This window comes from Apteryx mantelli, chromosome 28, assembly GCF_036417845.1.
Source record: "Apteryx mantelli isolate bAptMan1 chromosome 28, bAptMan1.hap1, whole genome shotgun sequence".
Classification (NCBI taxonomy): domain Eukaryota; kingdom Metazoa; phylum Chordata; class Aves; order Apterygiformes; family Apterygidae; genus Apteryx; species Apteryx mantelli.
Genome location: NC_090005.1, coordinates 3,189,416 through 3,211,896, shown reverse-complemented (window position 1 = coordinate 3,211,896; position 22,481 = coordinate 3,189,416). Strand labels below are relative to the sequence as shown.

Sequence of the window (22,481 nt, the reverse complement as noted above, 5' to 3'; positions counted from 1 at the left end):
GAAATTTTCAGTGGAGGTTTGTTTGTAAAAGCAGAAAGTTATTTAGAGAACTCTTGGCTGCTTCTTACCACCAACTTCTTCTGTCTTTCCTTTATTTAGTTTTAGCTGTTTGCTATTTATCTGGTGATATTTGGGAAGGTAGGCGGGGATGGTCATTAGATGGTCTACAGCTAAACAGTGTTGGTTTTCTTTTCTTGGGAAATACATGTAAAGCTTGTTATTCTCCTTAGGTAGCTAATTTTTCACTGGCGCCTGTCCCCATTTCGTTTCCTCTTTCCTTCCCCATCCTTAATAGTTTCATGTAGATGATGATTTTTGGAGATGACTAAGTCTTTTTATGGCTCTGATTTTGTAACAGAGGATTGGTTTAAGAGAAATTTTTTTTTCCCTCCATTCTTGGACTGTTTCAAAACTAAGTTTCAGAATACTTTGTAAAGTGGAATTTAGTAACTGAGTTTTAGTGGGCTGCCAGTATTCAGTGTGTTATGAGGAAATTTTTTTTTATTAATTCTGTGTTGAAAATGATTTTTCTAGATAACTTCTGTTTACTTTTTCATTATCTGTCAACTAAAAAAAAAAAAGACTGCCCTATTGTGACCTCCGGAGTTTTGCCTTCTCTAATGTACTTGGCAACTTTGGGGTGTAATGTAAGTGAATTAGAGCACCATATATTAAATAACAGAAAAGGTGTCCATCCAGGTGTCTGAACACTACTAAAAGTGTGATGAGGGCAACTTGTAAACTGAATCAGGACTGATATATACTGCCTCAGAATCAAGAGAAAAGCACAGAGACTTTCAACTGTTGAGGGAGATCATTCCTCCTGTATTTTAAATAGGCTGGGTTATTTGTGTGTATTCTGCATCCCAAATGAGAGGTTGTAGGTCCATTAGTATGGTATGCATCTTTCATTGGATACCATTTCATGCCTTTTTATCTCTCTGCTGTGATGGTGTTGATTATCCAGTCTGTTCTCTTATGATGGTGAATATTTTAAATGAAACTCTATGTGTCATTTGGAGCTCAGCAGCTTTTCAGGGCACTTCAGCAGGGTACATGGTCAGTAAGATCCTTGGGGCTTGCAAAGCACAGAATGGAATGGAAGCTGCAGTGCATCCCCCCCACTCATTTGACATAAATTATTCTTCCCTCTAATTTAGGTGCAGTTAAGTTTTTATATATCCCACTGAGGACTCTCCTTTCTGGTTTCCTTTCCTTTTTTTTTTTTTTTTCCAGGCAGTGATTGGCTTGTTGCTGTTGTAGAATTGTGCACGTAATTTTGTTCCAGAAGGATAAGCCTCTAGCTTTTATAAAACAGGCTTCCTTTCAAGCCATGGCTTTTTATTATGGGATGCTTTCATCTTTCTAAAGTGATAATTTATTATCTTAATCTATTTTTATTAATAAAAGTTGTTTGCTACCTTGGTGCTGTTCCTTCTACACCACCATGTTAATAATTAGCCAACTTCGTGTAACCTCTGAAATTCACTGCGCCTGACTTCCAGCCTGCATTTGTAACTGGATAAGCTTTCCTGCCAGAAAGAGGAGGACGTAATCGTCGTAACCAGTATTGCTTGACAGTCATTAGCACAAAGTCTCAGGAAGCTTTGCTACTGAGCCCATCATTGCTTTCTTCTCTGGTATATTCCAAGTAGGAACAAAAATAGTATGATGTCCAGTTTGGTGTATACATTAAAATCTGAAAAATTCTGCTGCTGCTAGTTAGATAACAATGCTTCAAACTTTGCTCCTTTAGTTAACTTGCCTGTTTTTACAGCGGCAAATTCTGATGCTCCATTAGCCTTTCCAAGGCTTTGAAGAAAGAGGGAAGATAACGGTCTTTTCCTTTGGTTCCCTTTCTCATCCCCTTGTTTTATTGCTCCAATTACCTTTGTCCCACTCCTTTCTCTGCATCTGGTGGTCTTCTTGGATAGCCTTTCTGCAGTCACTCCATTTCTTGAAACACTTAATTGAAACACGTTTCTTTTATGGACTTCCATGAGTTCCCTTTCACTGAATAATGTATACAGAAGAAGAATATACTTGAAAATTTTTAAAGCATTCTGTAAACTGCTGGTTTCTTAGAAGCTAATTGGTTTATCTTAAAAAGAAATACATTGACAAACTGTTTAGCAAAAATCTAGTCATTCTGAGGCCTCTTTTAGAATTATTTGTTGACTATATTTTCCCCACCTTTCTCAGATCAAATCTGTGCTCCTCACAGGATAGTTTTGACTGTTGATTCCTATAGTAAATGGCATTTTGAGCTTAGATGTCTTAGTACAGCTGCTAGGTCAGGAGGTAATCATTAGGACAAGGTGGCAAGAGGACATTTCCTGTGCTTCAGAAAGGGGCTGATCTGGCTCTGATTCTTAGATAAAATTTCTTCATCTGGAAGTGATTGTGAATGAGGTGAGAATTTTTTTTTAACTGCAATCTTAACTGTGTCCAGAGAGGAGTGCTGTTTGTTATTTATATCCAAGAAAGTGAGAGACTAGCAGACTGTAAATGGGCTTGCAGTGGTCCATAAGGTAATATTCTGTATTTTGTCTCCTGTGACTTGCTATTTGTGCCTGTACTTTCAAGTTGTCCCTGCCTTTCCTGGCCAGAAAAGGGTTTTGATGTCCAGACTATTTATGAAATATCTTCCTAAAACTTCTGCCTGCAGAACTTTATATAATCTGCTCCCAGCTCAGAGGTGCCAGCACTGTTGCTAAAGGAGTGTGAACTGGTAAAACTTTAAGTGTTCACGAGCAAATAAACAGATGGGTGCCCTGCTGATTTCAAAAACTTAATTAAGTTAGTTGTGGTTCCCTTTAAAACGTCTTTAGTATTGGTCTATGTCAGAAGAGCTATTCAGCATTTGAAATTGGAACAGCACATGCCAGTTACTAAAACAGGCACACTTTTAAGGATGTGTTTTAATGCCCTTTTATATGCTTCCTCCCATAGTATGCTTGGTAAGCGAGACAGGTGGCAGGTTTTTCCTTACTTAAAATTTTCACAGAAGGCAGTAATGGGTATTAGTGGTTTGGGTTTTTTGTTGTTGACAATGATGCCATTTTCATTTTCATGTCACTTCATTTTTGTGTCATTTTCATTTTATGTCAAGTATTAGATGGTTGGTTGCCATATTGAGGTAGGGATATGTTGTAGTGATGCTGAGAATATTTGAAATACTCATTTACCAGCTTTTTTTTTTTTAACTGTACTTAATTACCTTGCAAAACATCTGTAGAAAGTTCTCTGCTGTGTCTTTAACATACCAGGCTAAAACTATTTTCCGAATAATAGAGAAACTTTAAGTATGGACCCTTCGTCCCCTTTGGGTCATTTTAATGGTGTAACAAATGGCTTGGTGGCATGCAGCAATTCTATTAGCACTGTGTCTTAACTTCTATTACCACCTGCCTATCGAAGCTGTCTGGGAGAAAGGATGTAAGATATATAAAAGTGACAGTTGCTTATAGGAAATTAAATAGTCTTGTGTATTTTAAGTTCATGCATTTCTCTTGGCTTTATACCACAGAAAGTTTTCTAAATCTTCTTTATATGTATAAAATGGAGGTAGTATTTAAGTACATCTTAAAATCCTGTTGGAATACAAAATATAGCTATATATATTTCAGTCGATGCACCACACAGTTATCTAGTTACATATCCAATTATACGATCCTTGGCTAAAGTCTTCTGGCATTTATTTCCTGGAGACTAGTGAAATGTATCTGAACTTAGAATTACAGAATTAAATTTCTCTTTAGTGTGCAGAAACTGTGTAACTTTACAGAGTGTACCAATACTTGATGAATGTGCCATTGTAACATAAAAAGTTGTTGTTGTCTCCTCTTTCTCTCCTCGTTAATCCCTCCTTTTCGTGCCATAAAGGGAGGTGTTACCACTAAATTTACCAATTTGTCTTCCCAAAAGACCCTCTGGTGTCCTCTAACTGTGTAATATGTGCATAGAGATACTTAATTGCTTCAGTTTACCTAATCACTTCTGAAAAAAGTAGAACTCTTCTTATAGAAGTGCTTATTGTTTATAAATACCTGGCATGAAAGTAGACTAGAAAGTAACACCAGAAACTGAGGAGTTGTTTCTTGCTGAACTGTTCATTATCTGTTCCTTATAATTCTTCAGAAGTGAACATTTGTTTCTTTGAATTTAAGGGACATACTCTTAATTTCTGCTGTCAGGTAGACGTATACAAATGTTATCTGGAATACTAGTACATTCCCAAATTTATTACTGTGCTCATCTGTAAAAGGAATTTCATTTTCTTTTCTGGAAATAGCTGTTTTTACACAGTGCGCATCTCTCGAAAGTGCCCTCCGTATATCACAGACTAGAGTTGACAAGAGTGTTTTGACCTCTGGAGTCTCACTTTCTTCTGCTACAGTCTGAATTCGTGCTGCCATGTCCCTTTTCCCATTGGTGTCATCTCCTGGGAAGTTTCCGTAAAGCCAGCTAAGGCTGACTGCGTTGTGACCTCATAATGTCACCGGGAGGCACTGAGTGGCCCCCGCTAACTCGCTCCTCAGTGTCTTTCAGCTGAGCTTTCGGTAATCTCGCTGCGATAGGCTGTGCCCGAAATCTCAGCGAGGAGGAAGACTGAACTAGATGGAGTAAAACCAAGTGGGTCGTTCTGCATTGAAGTTTAATTCAGTAGCACCATTTTGGCAAGATATAGTGGGAATTGTATGGAGCGCCCCAATGTCTTTGGTAAGACTTATCTGTTGTGTTTCATAGAAAGAAAAAAAAATAAGCTACTTTGTTGTGCTGTTTCTCACAGTGCATAAGGCAGTGAGTATTTTAAAATATTGAGACTGGAATACTTCCATATTGCAAACAGTTTGAATAAGAAGTTGTTGCTTAAAAACTAGAATTACTGAAACTAAATATAATTTTAATGAAAAAAAATCCAATTTCATATCCTGCTCTCATGTTTTATTTATTCGTTGTGCTCTCTTCTGGTCAAACCTTTTAGTTAGGTTTAACTTAAGTGTAACACTTGTTGCTCAGTGTGCAGACAGACAGGTTGCCGTCAGCGAGGTGAGCTTAAGAAATTTCATCCTTTCGCTGTCTGCTTATTCTCCGCCCGTGGTGCAGTTTGTCCCTCTCGTTTGTGCCTGTTTGGGGAGTCTGTGCTATAAAACAGATTGCTTGGAATGATGTAGATTAAAAATAACTGCAAACAAAACAATATAACCGAGTCTGGGTGGAGTAGAGCAGTGCGTGTGTGATCCCCAAGGGGGAAGGAAAAGCTTGGATCTCCCGTCTCCTGCACATAGACTAAAACCAGCAAAAAGTCATTGTTTTCACAGATGCGGTGAGAAGGAGGTGTTTCTTGCTGGAATTTCAGGTTGTATCTGTCCCCCAAAGACGTGTGACTGGAGACAGTGAAATGATGATGTCCTCTGAGGCAAGACTGAATATTGCACGTAGAAAGGCAGTTTAGCTAAGTATTGAAAACTAGTGTCTGCTAATTTTGGCTTAATTTGAATGACACACGGTGGTTTAATTGAATTCCTTTGGAGAAATTGTTGTAATTTTATGTTTAATTTAATAAAACCAAAATAAGTACCTAAAGTACATATTGATGTCCCTTTCTCTTTAAAACGTTGGTTTGTTTAACCCCTTTCCTCATTCTGCATGCACAACGCAAACTGCAAATGCAAAAAGTTTGTAAAGCAGGACGATGTGCGAGTACTCCATTTTATAGTTGCACCAGTTGTCTCACAGTTCAGGTCTTAAGGGATTGGCTATATTTCTTTGGCCCTGAGCTTTGTGCTGGGAAACAAATTTCCATGGAGTTAAGTATGCATCTCCACAGGGTTAAATACTTACTTCTCAGCTACTGGTAGCCAGTATCTGTTTTTAGTGATTACATGGGCTCATTTGTGCTTTTTGAAGGAAACGAAGCCTGAAGAGAACACCCTTGTGTTAGAATTAGGTAATGCTTATGTATTGGCAGATATTTTCTGAAGGTGAGCAGAATTCAAAATCTGAGTATACAGTGGAGAAACTATAAACTGTAGTGGACACTGATGCAAGCCTTGCTTGAGAGAGGTCTGTACTGCAGCTGGAGCCTGCAGTCAAATCCAGACTTGCCCTGCAGTTGCAATTAGGGGCTTAAAATTATGTTCGTAGCAGTTGGAGGGGAATTATGCACATCCAGGTTTATGTTCTTATTGTGAGTATTCTCCTGTTTTGAGATGTGAGATTTTTATGTATATGTTCTCTATGCTTTCTGCTGTTTTCATTCAACAATTAATGACTCGGCTTCCTCATGAATTAAAGCCTGTTTTAGCTTTCTCCCTCAGTGAACCTCAGTATTAGCCTTTGCATTTAAAACAATTCATATTTCAACCTAACATTTTTTTATAAGATTTCTTTTAATTGTCCTTTTTTTTTTCCTAATTGTTTTGTGGGTTAATTAGCTCAAACAGGGTTTCAGCTGAGATGCTAATGTCATCACCTGTGATCTGTCAGATACTTCCAAAGCCTAATTCCATAGCTCTTGTAAATGTTAGAGTTTCTCTGCAGAGTTGTGTTGTATACAATATGCACTGTGTTTTGATCAATAAAATCTATGCGTTTGGTGCAAATTTTGACTAGCTAAATGAAAAAGCAGAGAGTGTGAACCTTCAACAATTCAGCTGAATATTACTAGCTATCTGCAGTTTCAGTCCACCTTTGTCCTCCAGTATGAAGCTGGTGGTAGGCCTCAAAGAGCAATTTTAAGTACCTTCAGTGTGCTTTAGAACTATTAGGTGGTGCTTCTATGAAAAGAAAGCTTAACACTTGTAAGACACTGTCAGAAACTTAAAATATTGCAACTTTTTTGTTACCTAAGCTGACATCTGAGACTACATTTCTCTGCTTTTCTTTATATTGCAGAAGGCCTCTTCTTAAAGTTGGTACAGTTCTGAATGTAACTCTTCTCAGATACATATGAATCCTATTAAGTGGCAATCCATTTATCCGTGTATAAATACTGCTTATCATTGTTCTGTGTGTTGATTATTTCAGTTCTTCATTTTATAATTCTCCGAGAAGACTTATCCTGGGCAAAGCATTAAGTCATTTGTTAAAACTGCTTATTTTTGTTATGTAGAAAATAGTGCGGTTAGCATAAAATCTTACCATTTGTGAAGTTGAGGTTTTTAATATTTTGGTTTTGAAATAAGGATAGTTACTACCACTTACTTAAAGTGACGCTGAGTTGCTTTTGGATACCTGAATCAGTGACTGAGATGAAGTTGGTTGGGCATTAGTTTCATCACCAAAACCACTGAGTACCAAAGCTTTGTTTAGCTGCTTGGGGGTGTAGTTTATTGGCTTGCTTGTTTGACAAGATTCGTTCTTTTAAGAAACTTTTTTTCTGAATGTCCGTGCGATGGCTATTGCTGTTCCCCGTTTCGTTACCTGACAGTTGGAAAATGGAATGTAGAGCCGTCCTTGTTCCGCAGTTGCTAACAACGGTAGAATTGTTGCGGTTCGCTTGCTGTCCTGCACAGGTAAGAGGAGGGTGGATAAATACCAGCTGTGAAGCACTAAGCGGTAGCAGAACCTGTAGTTAATAGACTGTAAGGCCTGCCTGTGTGAGTCCACGATGGTTTTGTATCTGCCAGGGTTAGGAATTCTGGTTTCTGAGCTCATCTGTTACAGATGTTTTATATATCTGCTTTGAGGATCAGGGCTTAGAAGTCAGAGATGGGTTGGTTATTCTGTTTTACTTTAACATTTCCCTTCTGGTAACTACATGTGTCTTTTATCAGTTGTGCCTGAGTGTTCATTCGGGTGTGTTGCAGTGGTTTTTATGCCTGTCTGTTCTCTACCGATGACAGTTTGATTTGAGACTTATATGCTGGTGAAGTTCACAACATCTAAAGGAAATGAGAATTTCCCTAAGGGCAAAGGAGATTAGGTTTGAAGTGGAGAAATCAGTACCAACACCTTCCTTAATAGTCAGGCTTTAGGAGAAAGATTGAGCTGTTGAAGTTACTCTGAAGTTACTGGAGTCACTCTCAACCTGGGATTTTGTTTTGCTGTTGGGAGTTTGGGTTGTATGTTGCTACAGATAGTCTCCTCAGATTAAGAACTTCATTTGTCAAACCTGATCTCTAATAGTCTGTAACTCTCAAAGTTAAAGGGGGGAGTATGTAGTGAGGAATTCAAATGGTGGCAGCAAAATCCAAGTCAGATAGGGAGTCTCCTACTTGAGCCTTGGGCTCCGTGAAAGGAATTATATTATATATCTGGATTTATTCCTGTTAAGAGCTGGCATATTGAAAGAATTGAGTGGACTGGTGTGTCTACTTTTCAGAAAACATATGGTAACACTTTAAAATGTTTAAATGTAACATATTTTGAAGGTTTGGGGGGCAGGGAGGGAGAAAGCATGATTGCTTTTACTGGTGTCCCACAGCACTCCTGAAGATTTTTTTTTTTTTTTTGCTTTTGTTTTTTTGCTGTTTTGGGGGACTGACAGGGTGAAGACCTATTATAACTTTCTTTCACTGAGTTGTGAAATTCTGTTTAATCTTCAAACTGGCGATGTCAAGGGTGCCGAGTCCTCCTCCTCCGGCAGAAATGTCGAGTGGGCCTGTAGCAGAGAGCTGGTGCTACACGCAGGTAAGTCCACAGTATGCTGCGATATTCACCAGGTAACGAGATTAGAACCCATGGTAAGAAATTTATTCAAAACAGATTTAGAGCATAGCTTTTCAGAAGATGTGAGACTCATTAACAATGAATATAGTTAGCAATTCATTGGGTTTAATTACAAATTCTCTGTGCTAAAGCTGTAAGCGTAGTGGGGGGTTTTACATGGATTTCTACAACACTCTCAAGCAAGATGTGAAGTCTTCTCCAAGGCAACAGTAGAAAATAAACTTTGTATCACCATTCTTACCATCTGCCTTTTGTGGAACTTCCTGAAGCATTTCGAGAAGTTGTTGTGGTCCAGTTACCACGGCCACCCATTTCAGAGCTAGGTTGACTTGTGCCCGGGGGTCATTTGTTACACAAGTGACTTGGTAAAACTTAAAGGATTACTTTAGTTTTTGCCTTTAAGTGGCCCATTGTGGATAGCAGTGGCCCAAAATTGCTTTCTGGCTTTCTGCCTTCAGATTAAGGTGGTGAAGTTTTCCTACATGTGGACCATAAACAACTTCAGTTTCTGCCGAGAGGAAATGGGTGAGGTCATCAAGAGCTCAACCTTTTCTTCAGGAGCCAATGATAAACTGAAATGGTAAGATGTTCAGCAGAGATGTTCACCCTGATTATGCAAAATATATCAAAAATATTTGTACTGCACAGGAGTTCTTGCTTCTTTCACATGCAACATGTACACAGGGAGAGAGTATTGTTGCTTCAGTATAATGTTTGGATACCTAAAACAAATGTGAGGATCTGGCTGTTTGTGGTGTTTCTCTGATAATGGAAAACATCAAAAATAATAGAAGGCATGGCTGGAAGACAGACTACATCCTATCTTGAAGCAGAGACATGGCATGGAGGTTTATTAATCTGTCTTTAAGTTTTTTTTGTAGTTGATGTTTGTCTAGCAAGTTTTTAGAAACCTCCAATGAGATTCCACAGCTTGTATATGCAAGCTCTATTTCAGGCCCCCCCCCCCCATTTTCTCTCCTGTGATTTAAGACTATTGCTACTGTATTAGCTTTATCTTCGTGGCACCTTTTTATATATTCAGAGACTTAACATTGTTCCTTGAATTATCATTGTGTTCTGTAACTCCTTCTGCCCTGAAGTTTCTGCTTTTTTTTGAAGATTACATTATTTTTACCCTTTTCCTGTCCTTTAAAGCCTTTTTTTTATCCTCCCTGAGTTCTCAAAGATAATTACCAGTAACTCTGAGAGGACTTCGATCAGAGTGTATTCTACTGTGAATCTTGTCTGACCTACTAGATCTGTGGGCATCTGGTTCATTCGAGTCATCATGACTCAGAATGAACCAGATGTCATGAACTTCCCTTATTTATTCCTTTGTTGCTGATGCTAAGTGTTTTAGCTTTTTTTTTTCTTTAAACCTCCTTAGTCAAGATTGAAGCAAATTAGGCACTAAATAATTTAACTTAGCTCTGTGTGTATGTGTGTGTGTGTGTGTGTGAGAGAGAGAGAAAGAAAGAAAGAAAGAAAGAAAGATGACTTGCATTCCCTTCCTTTGGGTGGCAGACCTGTGCTTTGCTTGCGCTGCTTTTTGTTATTAAATTACTTATCTTTATAACCTCCACTAGTCAGATCTCATTCTAATGCCTAGGTCTCTCTGATTTTTGTCCCTGTGTGCTTGAGCTGTTAGTCATTTGGCCTAGTTTTTGCTTCTTTTTAGACTCTGCCTCAAGTTTGGGGTCATGGAGTGTGTATGAGTTAGCCTCTTCCTGCATGTCGTATCTTTTCTCTGCATAGCATCAGGGGTTTTTTTTGCCCTATTATTATGTTTTTGAGAAACAGCCAGCCTTCCAGGAATCCATTTTGCCTTCGAGTTGCTTCTTGTGGAATTTTACCTACCAGTTCTCTGAATTTGTTGTGCTGCTTTAATCTGCTGCCTTTAGTCTGCTATTTCTTTCACTTTCCTTTTGTGAAAATTGTCGTCCCAGGTGTTTTTCAGCATGTTAAACTGCTCCCCTCAAGTTTTTGACCTGGTTTGCCTATAGTTAACATAGATATATATCTGCCTATGAATTATTGCCAGTGTTGGGGATGTAACATGAGTCTGATTGTAACCCACAGCACCAATCTATTTACCTATTTTTTTTCCTCATGGTTCGGTGGCTGTTAAGCAGAACTCGTTTGTTGTACACTTTATTGTGAAAATCCTACAGTACCCTTTCTTTGAAAGCTGTGAATGACCTGCCAAAAACTGTTCCTGACATCTCATTCAGATGCCTGCTTCTACAGGTGTTTACGTGTGAACCCTAAAGGCTTGGATGAAGAAAGTAAAGATTATCTATCCCTCTATCTGTTACTGGTGAGCTGTCCAAAGAGTGAAGTTCGAGCAAAGTTCAAATTTTCCATCCTGAATGCTAAAGGAGAAGAAACAAAAGCAATGGGTGTGTAAAAACTTTATCTTTTGGGATCAGTTGTTTGTCTCTCTCTGTTCGTTCATGCGAGTCGTTAAGCTGTTTGTTTGAAGCACCATATCTCTCTTTCAGAGAGCCAGCGAGCGTATCGATTTGTCCAAGGCAAGGACTGGGGATTCAAAAAATTTATTAGAAGAGACTTTCTTTTGGATGAGGCCAATGGACTTCTTCCAGATGACAAACTCACTCTCTTCTGTGAGGTAAGTCTTCCTGTTCAGCTAAAAGAATAACAGTTCCATTAGCTTAAGGTAGATGTGACTTTGTTTTTCATCCTTGCTTTTAAGGAGTCAGAGGTGTCAGGAGAAATATTGGCTGTTTTTCTAGTACTTTGATTTTGTTTGCGTTTTATTTGTGAGTCACTGCATTTCACTTCTGTTTATTTTTTTGTTATTTTTACATTTGTCTTTTACCTCAGATGATGATAGGATTAAGAATGTTGAATTAACATTTCACTTCTGGTTTAATTTTGTCATCCATTTGTTTGTGCTCCTTAATTTGAAACTCTTTTGGGATAATAACCAAGACTAGGTCTGTAGTGGGAACTGGCTATTATTTGCCCACTGAATATAGACGACAGCTTCTCCTTAGCCTTCCAAGGGTGTATATATGTCTATTATTATTACTTCGGGAAGAAAAGGAATTTGTATAGCTACAATTTTTTGTTTACAGTGTTGTTATTTTTCTACAGCTGCTTATAATATTCATGGCACTCACTAGTACCTATGTCAGACAAAGGTGCAGAAAGTTATTTCTAAAGCTTGATATTTAAGTTTCCAAACCTTAATGAGCAAATTTAAACTCTCTAGTTTAGTGTCTCCAGAGCTTCTGGGGTCTATTTCTATTGTATTTTTAACTGAAAAATACCTCATGTAGCTGTGATTTTTGCCAGAAGACAGGTAGAACAAGTCGTCCTCTCTTTGGATCTCCTGCAGTGTTTTTTGTGGGAGTAGATCCTTTTCTTTTGGCCTCCTTATCTTCCACGAGTGAAAGGAATGCTTCAGTCAAAGCTGTTCAATAGCTGTACTTTTTCTGCATTTTTGTCTGGGCATCATAAATGCTTATATATTTAAATTAACAAACATCTCCTGAGGGAGATGTGTTCACTCAGTTGCTTAAATCATTACTGCCCTGGAGGGAGCCCTTCCTTTAACATTTTTAGCAGTGTTTGGGACAGGAGAAGAGTGCCTTGGATGATTCCTTCAGGATAAATGAGCCAGAAACCTTACAATTGTGGAATGAGATCTAAAAATTAATGTTTGAGAGAGGTTTATCTATGTTGCACCTCACAAATTCCTGAGACCCAGCAGTAGTCTTGGTAACCAGTACTAAGTCAAATCAATCCATTCTTCACTGAATTATTCCCTTCAGAAGCTTCAGCGTAGTGTTTTCGTTTCTTCTGGATGGAAGAGAAAATTTGCTGCTGGCTTCACATGCCCTTGTTATCTTCTGTTTTCTCTTTTAGTTTGTTGTACAGTCTAGTATATAAGAAGTCTTAATAAGAAGTCTTAAGTTCATATAGTGATATTGGAGGGGAAAGGTATGCTGTCTGGAAACAGTCTGGAGAGAACTTTCAACAGTTTGCAGCTTGCCTTCTTTTTTTTTTTTTTTTTCTCCTCCCTTTTTTTTCTTCTTCCCACACCTTGAGCCAGTAAGTCTCTTAGCGTGTGAAGAGGTGTGCCATATGCTCTCCTAACGCTTCCCTGCTGGCCACGGGCACCACATGATGCTGCTCACATTCGTACTTTCAACAAGCATGGTTTGTATGTAGAAACTCTAAGGAGTTAGCAGTACTTGATGTTGAGACGCTGTTATGTTGGGGTAGGTTTGAGTTTTCTGTGGAGCAGACGGTTGCTGCGTGTCTGTCTGTTACACCTTCACGTTGCTTTATTAAGCTGAAAAAAAATCCTTTTGTTCCCTGTTCATGTCTTGCTCTGAACTCGGATAATGTCTCGATGAAAATGCTGTTAAGGCAGAGAATGATGATCCTTGTCAAGCATTGTAGAATCTGACCTCATTTACTTGTCGGTTTGGGGATTCTTAGGCCTCTGTTTCGCAGGTGGAGTTTGTTGTTCATGTCCCAACTGCATTACTTTTTGCTGTTTAAATTATATTCCAACATAATAGGTAAATATCATTTTGGCAAATCTCCAAAAAGAGCAGCATTCTCCAAGTTATGATAACAGGTCTTTATTGAGCTGAGTAGCATTGTTTCCCTTGCTAAGATGTTGAAAATATCTTAAGCAAAACCATAATTATTTTGACATCTAAGGCCAGTCACCTCTCTGAATCTACCAGTCTAAACTCCTTTTATAAGAAACTATGTAATAGATTTTCATGCCAGTAACTGACTGACTTATATATCTGAAGATTTACTTCGTGATTTGAGACATAATTTGCAAGTTTTTTTTTTTGTTTTTCCCAGTCTGATCTACAGTCAGTATACGAGTCCGGCAGAGGATCTGTATCTTAGAATTCCTTATAAATGAATCTGCTGAGGAGTCATCAGTCCTTGAGTCCATGTTACTGGTCTAGAAGACACAGGGCAGTTTGTGGCAGTGTAGCTGCCGTAAACGAATAACCAAGAGCTTCCTCACGCTTGCTATCACTTATCCTTAGTGCCCTTTGGCAAGCAGCATCTGGTATTCGTTCCCTTTTGAGTGCTGAATTGTTTATACAAGCTGAATTGGAATATGCTAGAGTGTCTGCCATCAGAAACCTGCTGGAGGTTTCTCGAGTTGGGGTATATACTGCCAGCAGTTTTTCCTTAACAGGGTGGTTCTGTCATTTCTCTCACTTCATAATCACTCCTTTTACTTACCTGTGAAGCTTCTTTTGCTGCCAGTTGTTCTTCTTTGTCCACTAGATGTTGATAGACCCCTGAAACTTAACCTGGACTTGACAGCAAATCCAGCAACTAGTCTCACATATGCTTCCCTGTCAGTCAGCTTGTTCCTTCACTCTGTTAAGGCAAGGTGGTATAAGCCACTCTGGTCTTTTATAATTGGAGTTTGCTACAGAGGGCCTATGATTTACTGCATGTTTTAAAATAAGAGTTCTATATTAAATAGACTCTCATGGTTCCCATGTAGGTTATTCAACAGCCAGCGGCAGAAATAACTTGGTCTCTTTGTAACCTTGTCTAGTTTAGAGCTGATGATCAGGAATCTGTGTGCCTTCTGCAGATCTTTCCTCATTATTTTGCATGGAGTTGCTTTTTAATCCAGTTTTACCGTTTGAGTCTAACGCAGTGGACATGTTGAACTCTGGAAGAAATTGAAATTCTGGTATCTAACCCGAAGCAGTAAGGCATTTGGGTTGCTCTGAATGTCCTGTGCTGGTCAGACACTTTTCTCTTGCGTGCGTTTGCACATTCTGTGCTAGGTTATAGAAGTTTTCTGTATATTTCATTTTCATTTGTACCACTGTCTGTATTGCGTTATTGATTGGGGAGGGTTTTAGAGTGTTGATAAAAGGAAAAAACTAGGTCAGGGATGATGTCTATAAAAGCAGAAGACATAAGGTTCCAATTCCTTAGGAAACTAACAAAGTTATGATTAAAGTGCATGGAAGTGCCATTAATTTGAGGCTGAGCAGAAAATCTGTTAGTGTTCTGAAGAATGCTGGTGTTAGAGGTGAGGACGGGAGTGCTGTTAACTGCATTGCATTTGGGGTTGGAAGAGGCAGAGCTATGGATTGCCCGTGCCGAGGGGAGGCCATGCCGTTTGTAGACACGGAGGAAGTGGGGGAGTTGGGGTGGACAGTCTGGAGGAGCAGAGAATAGGGTTGAGGCAGGGTAGAAAGGGTGCTGTAAAACTTGAGAAATTGTTAATTGTATGGTGGTTCTGTTTTGAGGTGTCTAATTTTGATTTCCATCTCCCTTCACCTGCCCTGGGAAAGAAAACTTCTTACAATAAGGTTAGTTTTCCAGTGTGGGATTTTTTTTTTATTTTTTTTTCCCCCAGGTGAGTGTGGTACAGGACTCTGTCAATATCTCCGGCCAGAACACTATGAACATGGTGAAGGTACCAGAGTGCCGCTTGGCAGATGAGTTGGGAGGACTCTGGGAGAATTCGCGCTTCACGGACTGCTGTCTGTGTGTTGCAGGCCAGGAGTTCCAGGCTCACAAAGCCATACTAGCAGGTCGGTATTGACTTGGATGGGCCTTAGCGGGATAGGAGACAACAACTTGATGGCAAGTGGAGTGCTCTCATAAGGTTTCTTTGAGTTCTCATTTAAAGGAGGCTTCTTGCAGCTCTTCTAACTGCAGAGCAGCAATAAAAGACTGTTCTGTGAACATGACAACTAATTATCACCGTACCATTATGGGGAGGGAAAAAATATCTACTCCATTTTTAATTGCCTACCTCTTCCCAAGACGAGGATGGTAGGAGGATTTTGTGGCCATAGTGTACTGTAATGTATTCCTAAAGCATTTGTGAGGAGAACTTAACAGATCTCCAGAAGAATTCTTTTTTATAAAGTCATGAAACATACCTGACTGTGTACTCTTCAGCCTTGTTTGAAAGGACACAAGAAATTCTGCCATACCTGGTTTCAGGGTATGCTGGCCACATTACATTGCATCACCTGTACTACTTCTGTAGGAGAATTTTTTTTCTCCATTAAGTAGCAGGACAAATGTTGAGGTGTTGGCAGACTATGCTTAGGTCCTTCTGGAGAGTAAAAGAGCATCTCTAACTATGTTTTGTTTTCCCCACTGCCATAGCGCGTTCCCCGGTTTTCAGCGCCATGTTTGAACATGAGATGGAAGAGAGTAAAAAGGTAAGTGCTTAAAGGAAGGAGAACTTTTCCAGCTAGGCGAATAGCTCTCTAGTCAACTCTTAACATCTCTGGTCCCTTAACTTTCTTAGATAGTGTTTGTGACTATTGTCACCATTTGCCTGTTTTTTTCACATTAGATGCAGCTCTCTGCTTCAGCTGTCCTGCAGGGAGGAAGAAAGGTATCAAGGAGGCAATTGTTATCTTTGTTACTCTTGGGGAAAGAGACTGGGGTGGGATAGGGAAAAGTAGAGGATATGAAATACCACTTAGAACGTTTCTTATTCCATCTGCCCCTTTTTGTTTCTTTTTGCGAGTAGTACATGTTCTGAAGAATGTGTCTCTGTAGCAATTTTTTTGAATACTGAAAGAACTTGGGTAGAAAGAATCCTTTAGCACCTTGTCAGGATCTTAATATTCATTTTTCTGATGCAGAATCGGGTTGAAATCAATGATGTGGAGCCTGAAGTTTTTAAGGAAATGATGTGCTTTATTTACACGGGGAAGGCACCAAATCTTGACAAAATGGCTGATGACTTGCTGGCAGCTGCTGACAAGGTACAGTTGGGATTTATGGCTGTTCAGGGAACCAGCAATGACATGTGCCTTGCTTTACACAGAGCTCCTTGGAGATTCCTGCAGTAAGGTTTTCACTGAGATCACTGTGGTTGGGCAGTTTCCGTGAACTGCTCTGTTAACTGGCTGTGGCGTATAGATAAACTTAGACGTAGTATAGATATGTAAATTAAGCTTCTGAAATAAATTAAAATGCAAATATTTCTGTCCTAAACCTACACGGAATAAAGGTAATAGAGTACATTTGTTCTCTTACTTAACATACAACAATCAGGTATTTCTGTCTCAACTGCTCATTTGTAAGCATTTTCTTAAAATTTTGGAGGACGTCTCTGTTCAGCATAATCTAGCATAAGAGCTGGGGGTGAGAAGAAAAATTCTGGATTGACCTGGCAATATTTTTTAGCTTGACCGTTAGCAAATCTCACAAGTAGTGTTCTGTCTTGGCAAACAGGGCTGCTTCTCCTTCTGGTCTGGTTGGTATCAGCAGCTTCAAGAGATGCTCTAAAGTGATGGATAGCAGAGCGGGAAGGTCCTGTTGTTTATTTTGTCTTTTTGCAGTGGCAGTCCCTGCTGTTTGAGGAGAGAAGGGGTACACTGGAGGAAGTCCTGTTGCCTAACCCTGCTGCGATTTTGCAGGGAGGTGTCGGGGATGTTGTGACGGGAAGGCTGCTGGTAGTCCCTGTGTAGCAGGTGCAGCGCCGTGGCCTAGCCAACCAGTCAGGCTCTGTCTACTTCCCTTTGCAGCACCAAGGACCGAAGAGAGTGCGCTGCTGGCCAGTGAGCCATATTAACCAGTGAAAATTCGTAATATATAACCGAAATTTTATTTCCTTTTTCTTTTTCCTTTTAAAAGTGAACCTAGTGCTGGTGAAAGGTGCCATTTTGACAGCACTGGAGACTAAAGTCCTCTATTTATCCATCAAACAGGTTCAGCACGGGTAGCAGCAGTGCAAGATTCTCCACACTGCCCTGCCAATGTGCCTCAACCCTGACCTGGAGGGACCACCTCTAGGGGTGAGAGCGTAGTTCACTCTCCATGCTTCTTCAGTCCTTGGATTCTCTTGTGGGTGCCAGTTAGGGTGGTGGATTTTAAGATGTGGATGCATGTAACCTTGTTCCACGCAAACCACCACATGGCCATCGAATTCCCTGTCACTGCAGACCTGGGCTTAATCAAAAATGGTGATTCAGAGGTGAAATGCTCCATATGCCATTAGTTGGTCCCTGTAACTAGAACTAAAATGGGAACTAATGCAAGCAGATTCTTGGGCTGATTATAATCATTGCCACATTTTATTCAATATTTAAAGAGTATTGATTGAGAGCTCACATACCATCTTTAACCGAGACAAGCGTAAGTAAGAAGCAGTACATTAAGGACAGAGTCGGCTTTAACTTTGAATTTCTTGGCTTTTAATGTAGGTTTTTTCCTTTTAAACTCATTGTATGTCTTTTAAAAGCAGAAATAAAAACTCTTTCATGAAAGTACATAAAACATCTAATATTTACTCAGGAGACTGAAACAGCTTCGCCTGAGTTCCTCCTGTCTCTTGGGGAAAATATGTAATTAGACCAAAACCAAAACAAAACACGTCTTCTAAACTCAGGAGGTACTATTTCAGCCTCTTGGGTAAGGATGCTATTAGGTAGGGTTTTTTTAAAGTGTAATTAAGAAAGGGGGGAAGGGGAAATCTTGCTACCTGAGAGACCAGAATGGCTACTTTTGCCCGACTATGTAATTAGAAGCTAAGCTATTCGTAGTGAAAATCCAAATAAAAATTGTACATGCATGGAGGAGAATATTCAATTTACAAAGGGAATAATTTTAAGCTTCGTTTGCTGCATTTTAAGCTCCTGACAGACAATAATATAAACTAATGGCTTGCCCTTCATTTGAAACTATTTTAGCTATTGATACAGATTAAGCAAGTAAATTTGATTTGCCTTCTCAGATGTTCTGCTAGGAGAAAACTGTCCTGGTTACGAGTGCCGTGCCTCAGTTGAAGTAATTATTATTGCTGAGTCTTAAGTAAAAGAATGTTTTTACTATCTAAAGTTATTCATTTAAATCTAATCATTATGGAATAAAATCTCAGTCAGAATATAAAATCAATTTATAGTAACAGTGCGTTTCCTACGACAAGCGCTCCAGTCGTCTTTACAGAGTCATGAAGATGAGCTGGTTGTCAGCTCTCTGTTCAGGTTGACAGCAGTCCTTACAAATCTGGTATTGATTCAGAGTGCAGCCTCACATGCTGAAGAACTTGCGTCTGTGTACCTTGTCATCTTTAATGCGTCCAAAAGACCTTATAAACAGTACGAAGGATACTCTCAAATGCAGTTCTCTCTCAGATAAAAGTTAACAATCTTAAGCATTTTTTAGAAACGTTACTCAATTTCAAGTGTTTAATCTTTAGGACAGTGTACCTAGTGCTAATGTTATTACTCGTATAAGAACTTCATTAGAACTGACTATTCTCCTTATCCCTGTGATAGGTAATCATGGATCCAGAATATTCAGAATTTCAGTTTATCTCATCCAAAGAGCTGCAAACCTTGTTATCAGATCACACATACCAAGATTTTCAGAAGTGTCTCAGTCTGGTGGTGCCCCGCTAAGATATTCTAAAAGGCTGCGATTTGGGGTTTGGGTTTCCTTCCTTGACAACTGGTGGCTCACAGTTTTCTGAACATGGATGCTTTTGAAGTCCACCCAAGATCACTGTGTTGCTTTTGAAAATCTTGGCCGTGTCTGCATGTTTCAATACTGACCAAAAATGCTGCAGAAATTAGAGTGTGAAAATTTATTACGAGGCGCTCTTTTTCTAGGTGTATCCTTTGACTTCCTCAAACTGTTGACATGCCTAACCCTGCGGGTCTAAAACTGTTGAGGTAAATGCACAACTGAATGGCTAGAAACTCAGACTGAGAATGTGAAGTTAGAATAGGGCTGTTGCCAGGGCTTTACAGACATGCTGTGATATTTCATTTCCACCTAGATAGTCACCATAAATCAGGGGCATTTGTTTAACATTTTAATACTAAACTGGTAGCATATATTTGAGCAAGGCTGATCTTAACGTGCAGGCCATTAACAGCAAAGAAATTGGGTGAAAGCTGCCTAAACATCACTGGAACACCTATGGAGCATTCACTATTACATAGCTCTTCCCACTGAACCTGGGCAATACTGTCATGCACTATTAGAGTAAGAATAGAGATTTGGCTTCAGCATTCTTGAATTAATTGAGATAATAGATGTTAAAGGTGACCTGAAATTCTCATTTCAAAGCATGACCACAGCACCAGTAAACCTGTAACACAAGAAGCCTGGGATGAGAGTTCTGGTGGGTATATTTCCTATCCATTGTTTTCCTCAGGGTGGGCACATAACAATTCTCCTTTTTTGCTGGTCACTACTTCTTTGAGCACAATTCAGATACCTCTTTGCTTTGTAATATGCATTTCAGCATAATAGAGTAGTCTTTGTTACTGAAGAGCAAAGCAGCACAAGTAGAGCTTCGGTTCAGGCCTGATTAGGTTTTTTTCTTTGTTGTAACTGTACTTTGGCTTGTATTTTGCAGTATGCTCTGGAACGTCTGAAGGTGATGTGCGAGGATGCACTGTGCAGTAACCTGTCTGTGGAAAATGCAGCTGAGATTCTCATTCTGGCTGACCTACATAGTGCTGATCAACTAAAAACTCAAGCAGTGGACTTCATTAACTAGTGAGTTTACTCCTGCTCCAGGATGCAACAAATCTGGAGGATTTATTTATTTATTTATTAAGCAAGCAATAGGGTTCACAACTTGTGAACTGTCACACACAGGGCAGATTCTCCTCTATCTTTTGATTCTCCCCTTGTGATCCTTTATTTATTTGGCCTCCTGGAAGTGGCATTGTCCTAAGGGCTGATGAGTCATGTCCTGCTGAGACTGTTCAGGGAATACAGCAGGACTGTCTTTGTGAGGCCATCTTGAGGCTAGTCCTCTGATCATGAGAACTGTTAGCAGGTCCTCTGATAGTGAGGGACTGTTTGTACTACTGATTATAACAGAGCTTTTAGTAAATGAAAAATAACTACCGACTACTTTGATGCCCGGAAGCACTTTTAGCCCTACCGGTCAGTTAATACAGCTTTTCTCTGTACTTTCTGTATTGATTTAAAACAGTTCAATGCTTAAGGGGTCAGGGCAGATGAGCATTGTGTTCCTTGTTGTCCTCCACCTGGGACCATGTGTGTTTTGAGTTACTCATCTACAGGTTGAAGAACTGCACAGCATAAAATTGTGACAGCAGAGCCAAAGCTTGTGAGTTTGGCAAAACATATCTAACATACGTCCAGAGTGATCCTAAAACAGTAAATGAAAAAAGACAGCTTTCTTAGGCCTGTGAAAAGAATCTGCTATTTAATCTTTTTTTTATCCTTGATCAGTAACTTCAGATTTATTCTCTCTTATTTCTAGTCATGCTTCTGACGTCATGGAGACATCAGGCTGGAAGTCGATGGTAGTATCACATCCCCATTTGGTGGCTGAGGCATATCGCTCTCTGGCCTCAGCACAGTGTCCCTTTCTGGGACCACCACGTAAGCGACTGAAGCAATCCTAAAGTCCTGTTTGTCACACCACCCCATGTTTTTCTGGAAGCAGCATCAGCTGTTGCTGCTCTAACCTTGACCACCAGGTAGACAGCGAAATCTGTGGAGCTTTTACTCTGTTGTTGGGGGGAAAAGACTGCTTCGTGACACCCAGACTTTTTAAAACAGCACCAAGTAACTTGGGGAGAGGGGGGAGGGTGGGCCTGGGGCTCTGGGGCTGTTCAACCTAACGAATCCCTGTCGCTGCATCATCTGTGTGTTCCCTTCGACTTGGCTGAGTCAATTAAGTACAGGGTTCGGTTTAGGCACCGGCCCGAGTCGGAACAACCCAGCAGTGGTACTGGCGGAAAACAACATCTCTGCGTCTGGCAGCACAGAACAAATCGTCAGATGCCTGGAGCAAGAGGACATTTTAGCTTTGGAGAGAGCATTGGGGGTTTAAAAAGAATTTCCAGTAAGGTTCTGGAAAGGAAGTACATGGTGGGAGCTCCAGTAGTATTTATATCAAAAAAGAGAATTTAAGTCTTTCCAGCTGAGCTAAAAACTGGACGTTTGTGTAACTCCTTATTGCCATCCAGCAGCAAGAAGATCAGTTTCTCTGTTAGTAGCACTTGTATGTTAATTGCAAAAAAAAAAAAAGAAAGAAAGAAAAAAAAGAAAAAAAGAAGAAAAAAAGAAAAAACACCTTTTATAAAATGACAGGTTGAAGTGAAAGGGGACAGTGAAAAGCTGTGTGCTCTGGAGGGTGTGAATAGACTGAAGGCAGCTTTTGGCAAGTCTGCATTGGTTTTGAAAGAACTAGAAAAGCCTTGATCTGGAGCGTGCTGTCTGACAAGAACAACAGTTACTGTTTTTAGATATTGTGGGAAATGTTTTTGGCATTTTTCCCTGCTTTATTTCCCCCTCCCCCCTTTTTTAAAAAAAAGGAGAAATTTTATTGTTCATGAATGCTGCGTCAAAAGTCCCTGTCCTGAGTTGCTAAATGATTCTTAACAACTGTTTGTACCTGACTTGCCGACTGTATAGGAGCCAGTCCTGTTCCTTTCTATTAGTCACTCTTCTTACAGGGAAGAAGTTTCAAAATAGCTGGTAACTTTTTTTTTTCTTTTTGAAAATATAAATAATTACTATTTTGTACTGTGTGGTATCTGTTGTCTTTTTTCGTTTCATTTTTAAGACTTTTCCCAGTGTAAAGCCAACTACCGAAAGATTCAGTTTCAGTCTGCTGCCATGTACTGATAGTGACATGCTGTTACTGGAATTCAAATGGAATTTATTAAGGATTGCTGCACACAATTGCAATGCAAAACTTTTTTTATATTTCTCATAGCAGATATTACCAAAATAATAGAGAACATTGGTTTTAATAGTAGCTGCGTGAAGCTAACCCCTAGTCCTACCTTTTACTTGTACTCACA

The 22,481-nt window shown here is 39.6% G+C and overlaps 1 protein-coding gene across 6 annotated transcripts in view; it reads left to right on the top strand.

Annotated features, from left to right (window-relative positions):
• SPOP (speckle type BTB/POZ protein) overlaps positions 1-22,200 on the top strand; it is a 30,985-nt gene extending 8,785 nt beyond the window's left edge. For 4 of the 6 annotated variants that reach the window (XM_013952654.2, XM_013952656.2, XM_067311896.1 and 1 more), the window contains exons 2-11: positions 8,495-8,637; positions 9,135-9,256; positions 10,924-11,075; positions 11,178-11,305; positions 15,068-15,245; positions 15,832-15,887; positions 16,025-16,066; positions 16,320-16,442; positions 20,048-20,190; positions 20,930-22,200. In XM_013952654.2, the coding sequence (XP_013808108.1) occupies positions 8,560-8,637; positions 9,135-9,256; positions 10,924-11,075; positions 11,178-11,305; positions 15,068-15,245; positions 15,832-15,887; positions 16,025-16,066; positions 16,320-16,442; positions 20,048-20,190; positions 20,930-21,074 (1,167 nt within the window). In that variant the 5' untranslated portion in view covers positions 8,495-8,559 and the 3' untranslated portion in view covers positions 21,075-22,200. The remainder of the gene's footprint in view (positions 1-8,494; positions 8,638-9,134; positions 9,257-10,923; positions 11,076-11,177; positions 11,306-15,067; positions 15,246-15,831; positions 15,888-16,024; positions 16,067-16,319; positions 16,443-20,047; positions 20,191-20,929) is intronic. The other 2 variants (XM_013952658.2, XM_067311897.1) reach the window with 2 other exon arrangements.
• The last annotated feature ends 281 nt before the right edge of the window (positions 22,201-22,481 follow it).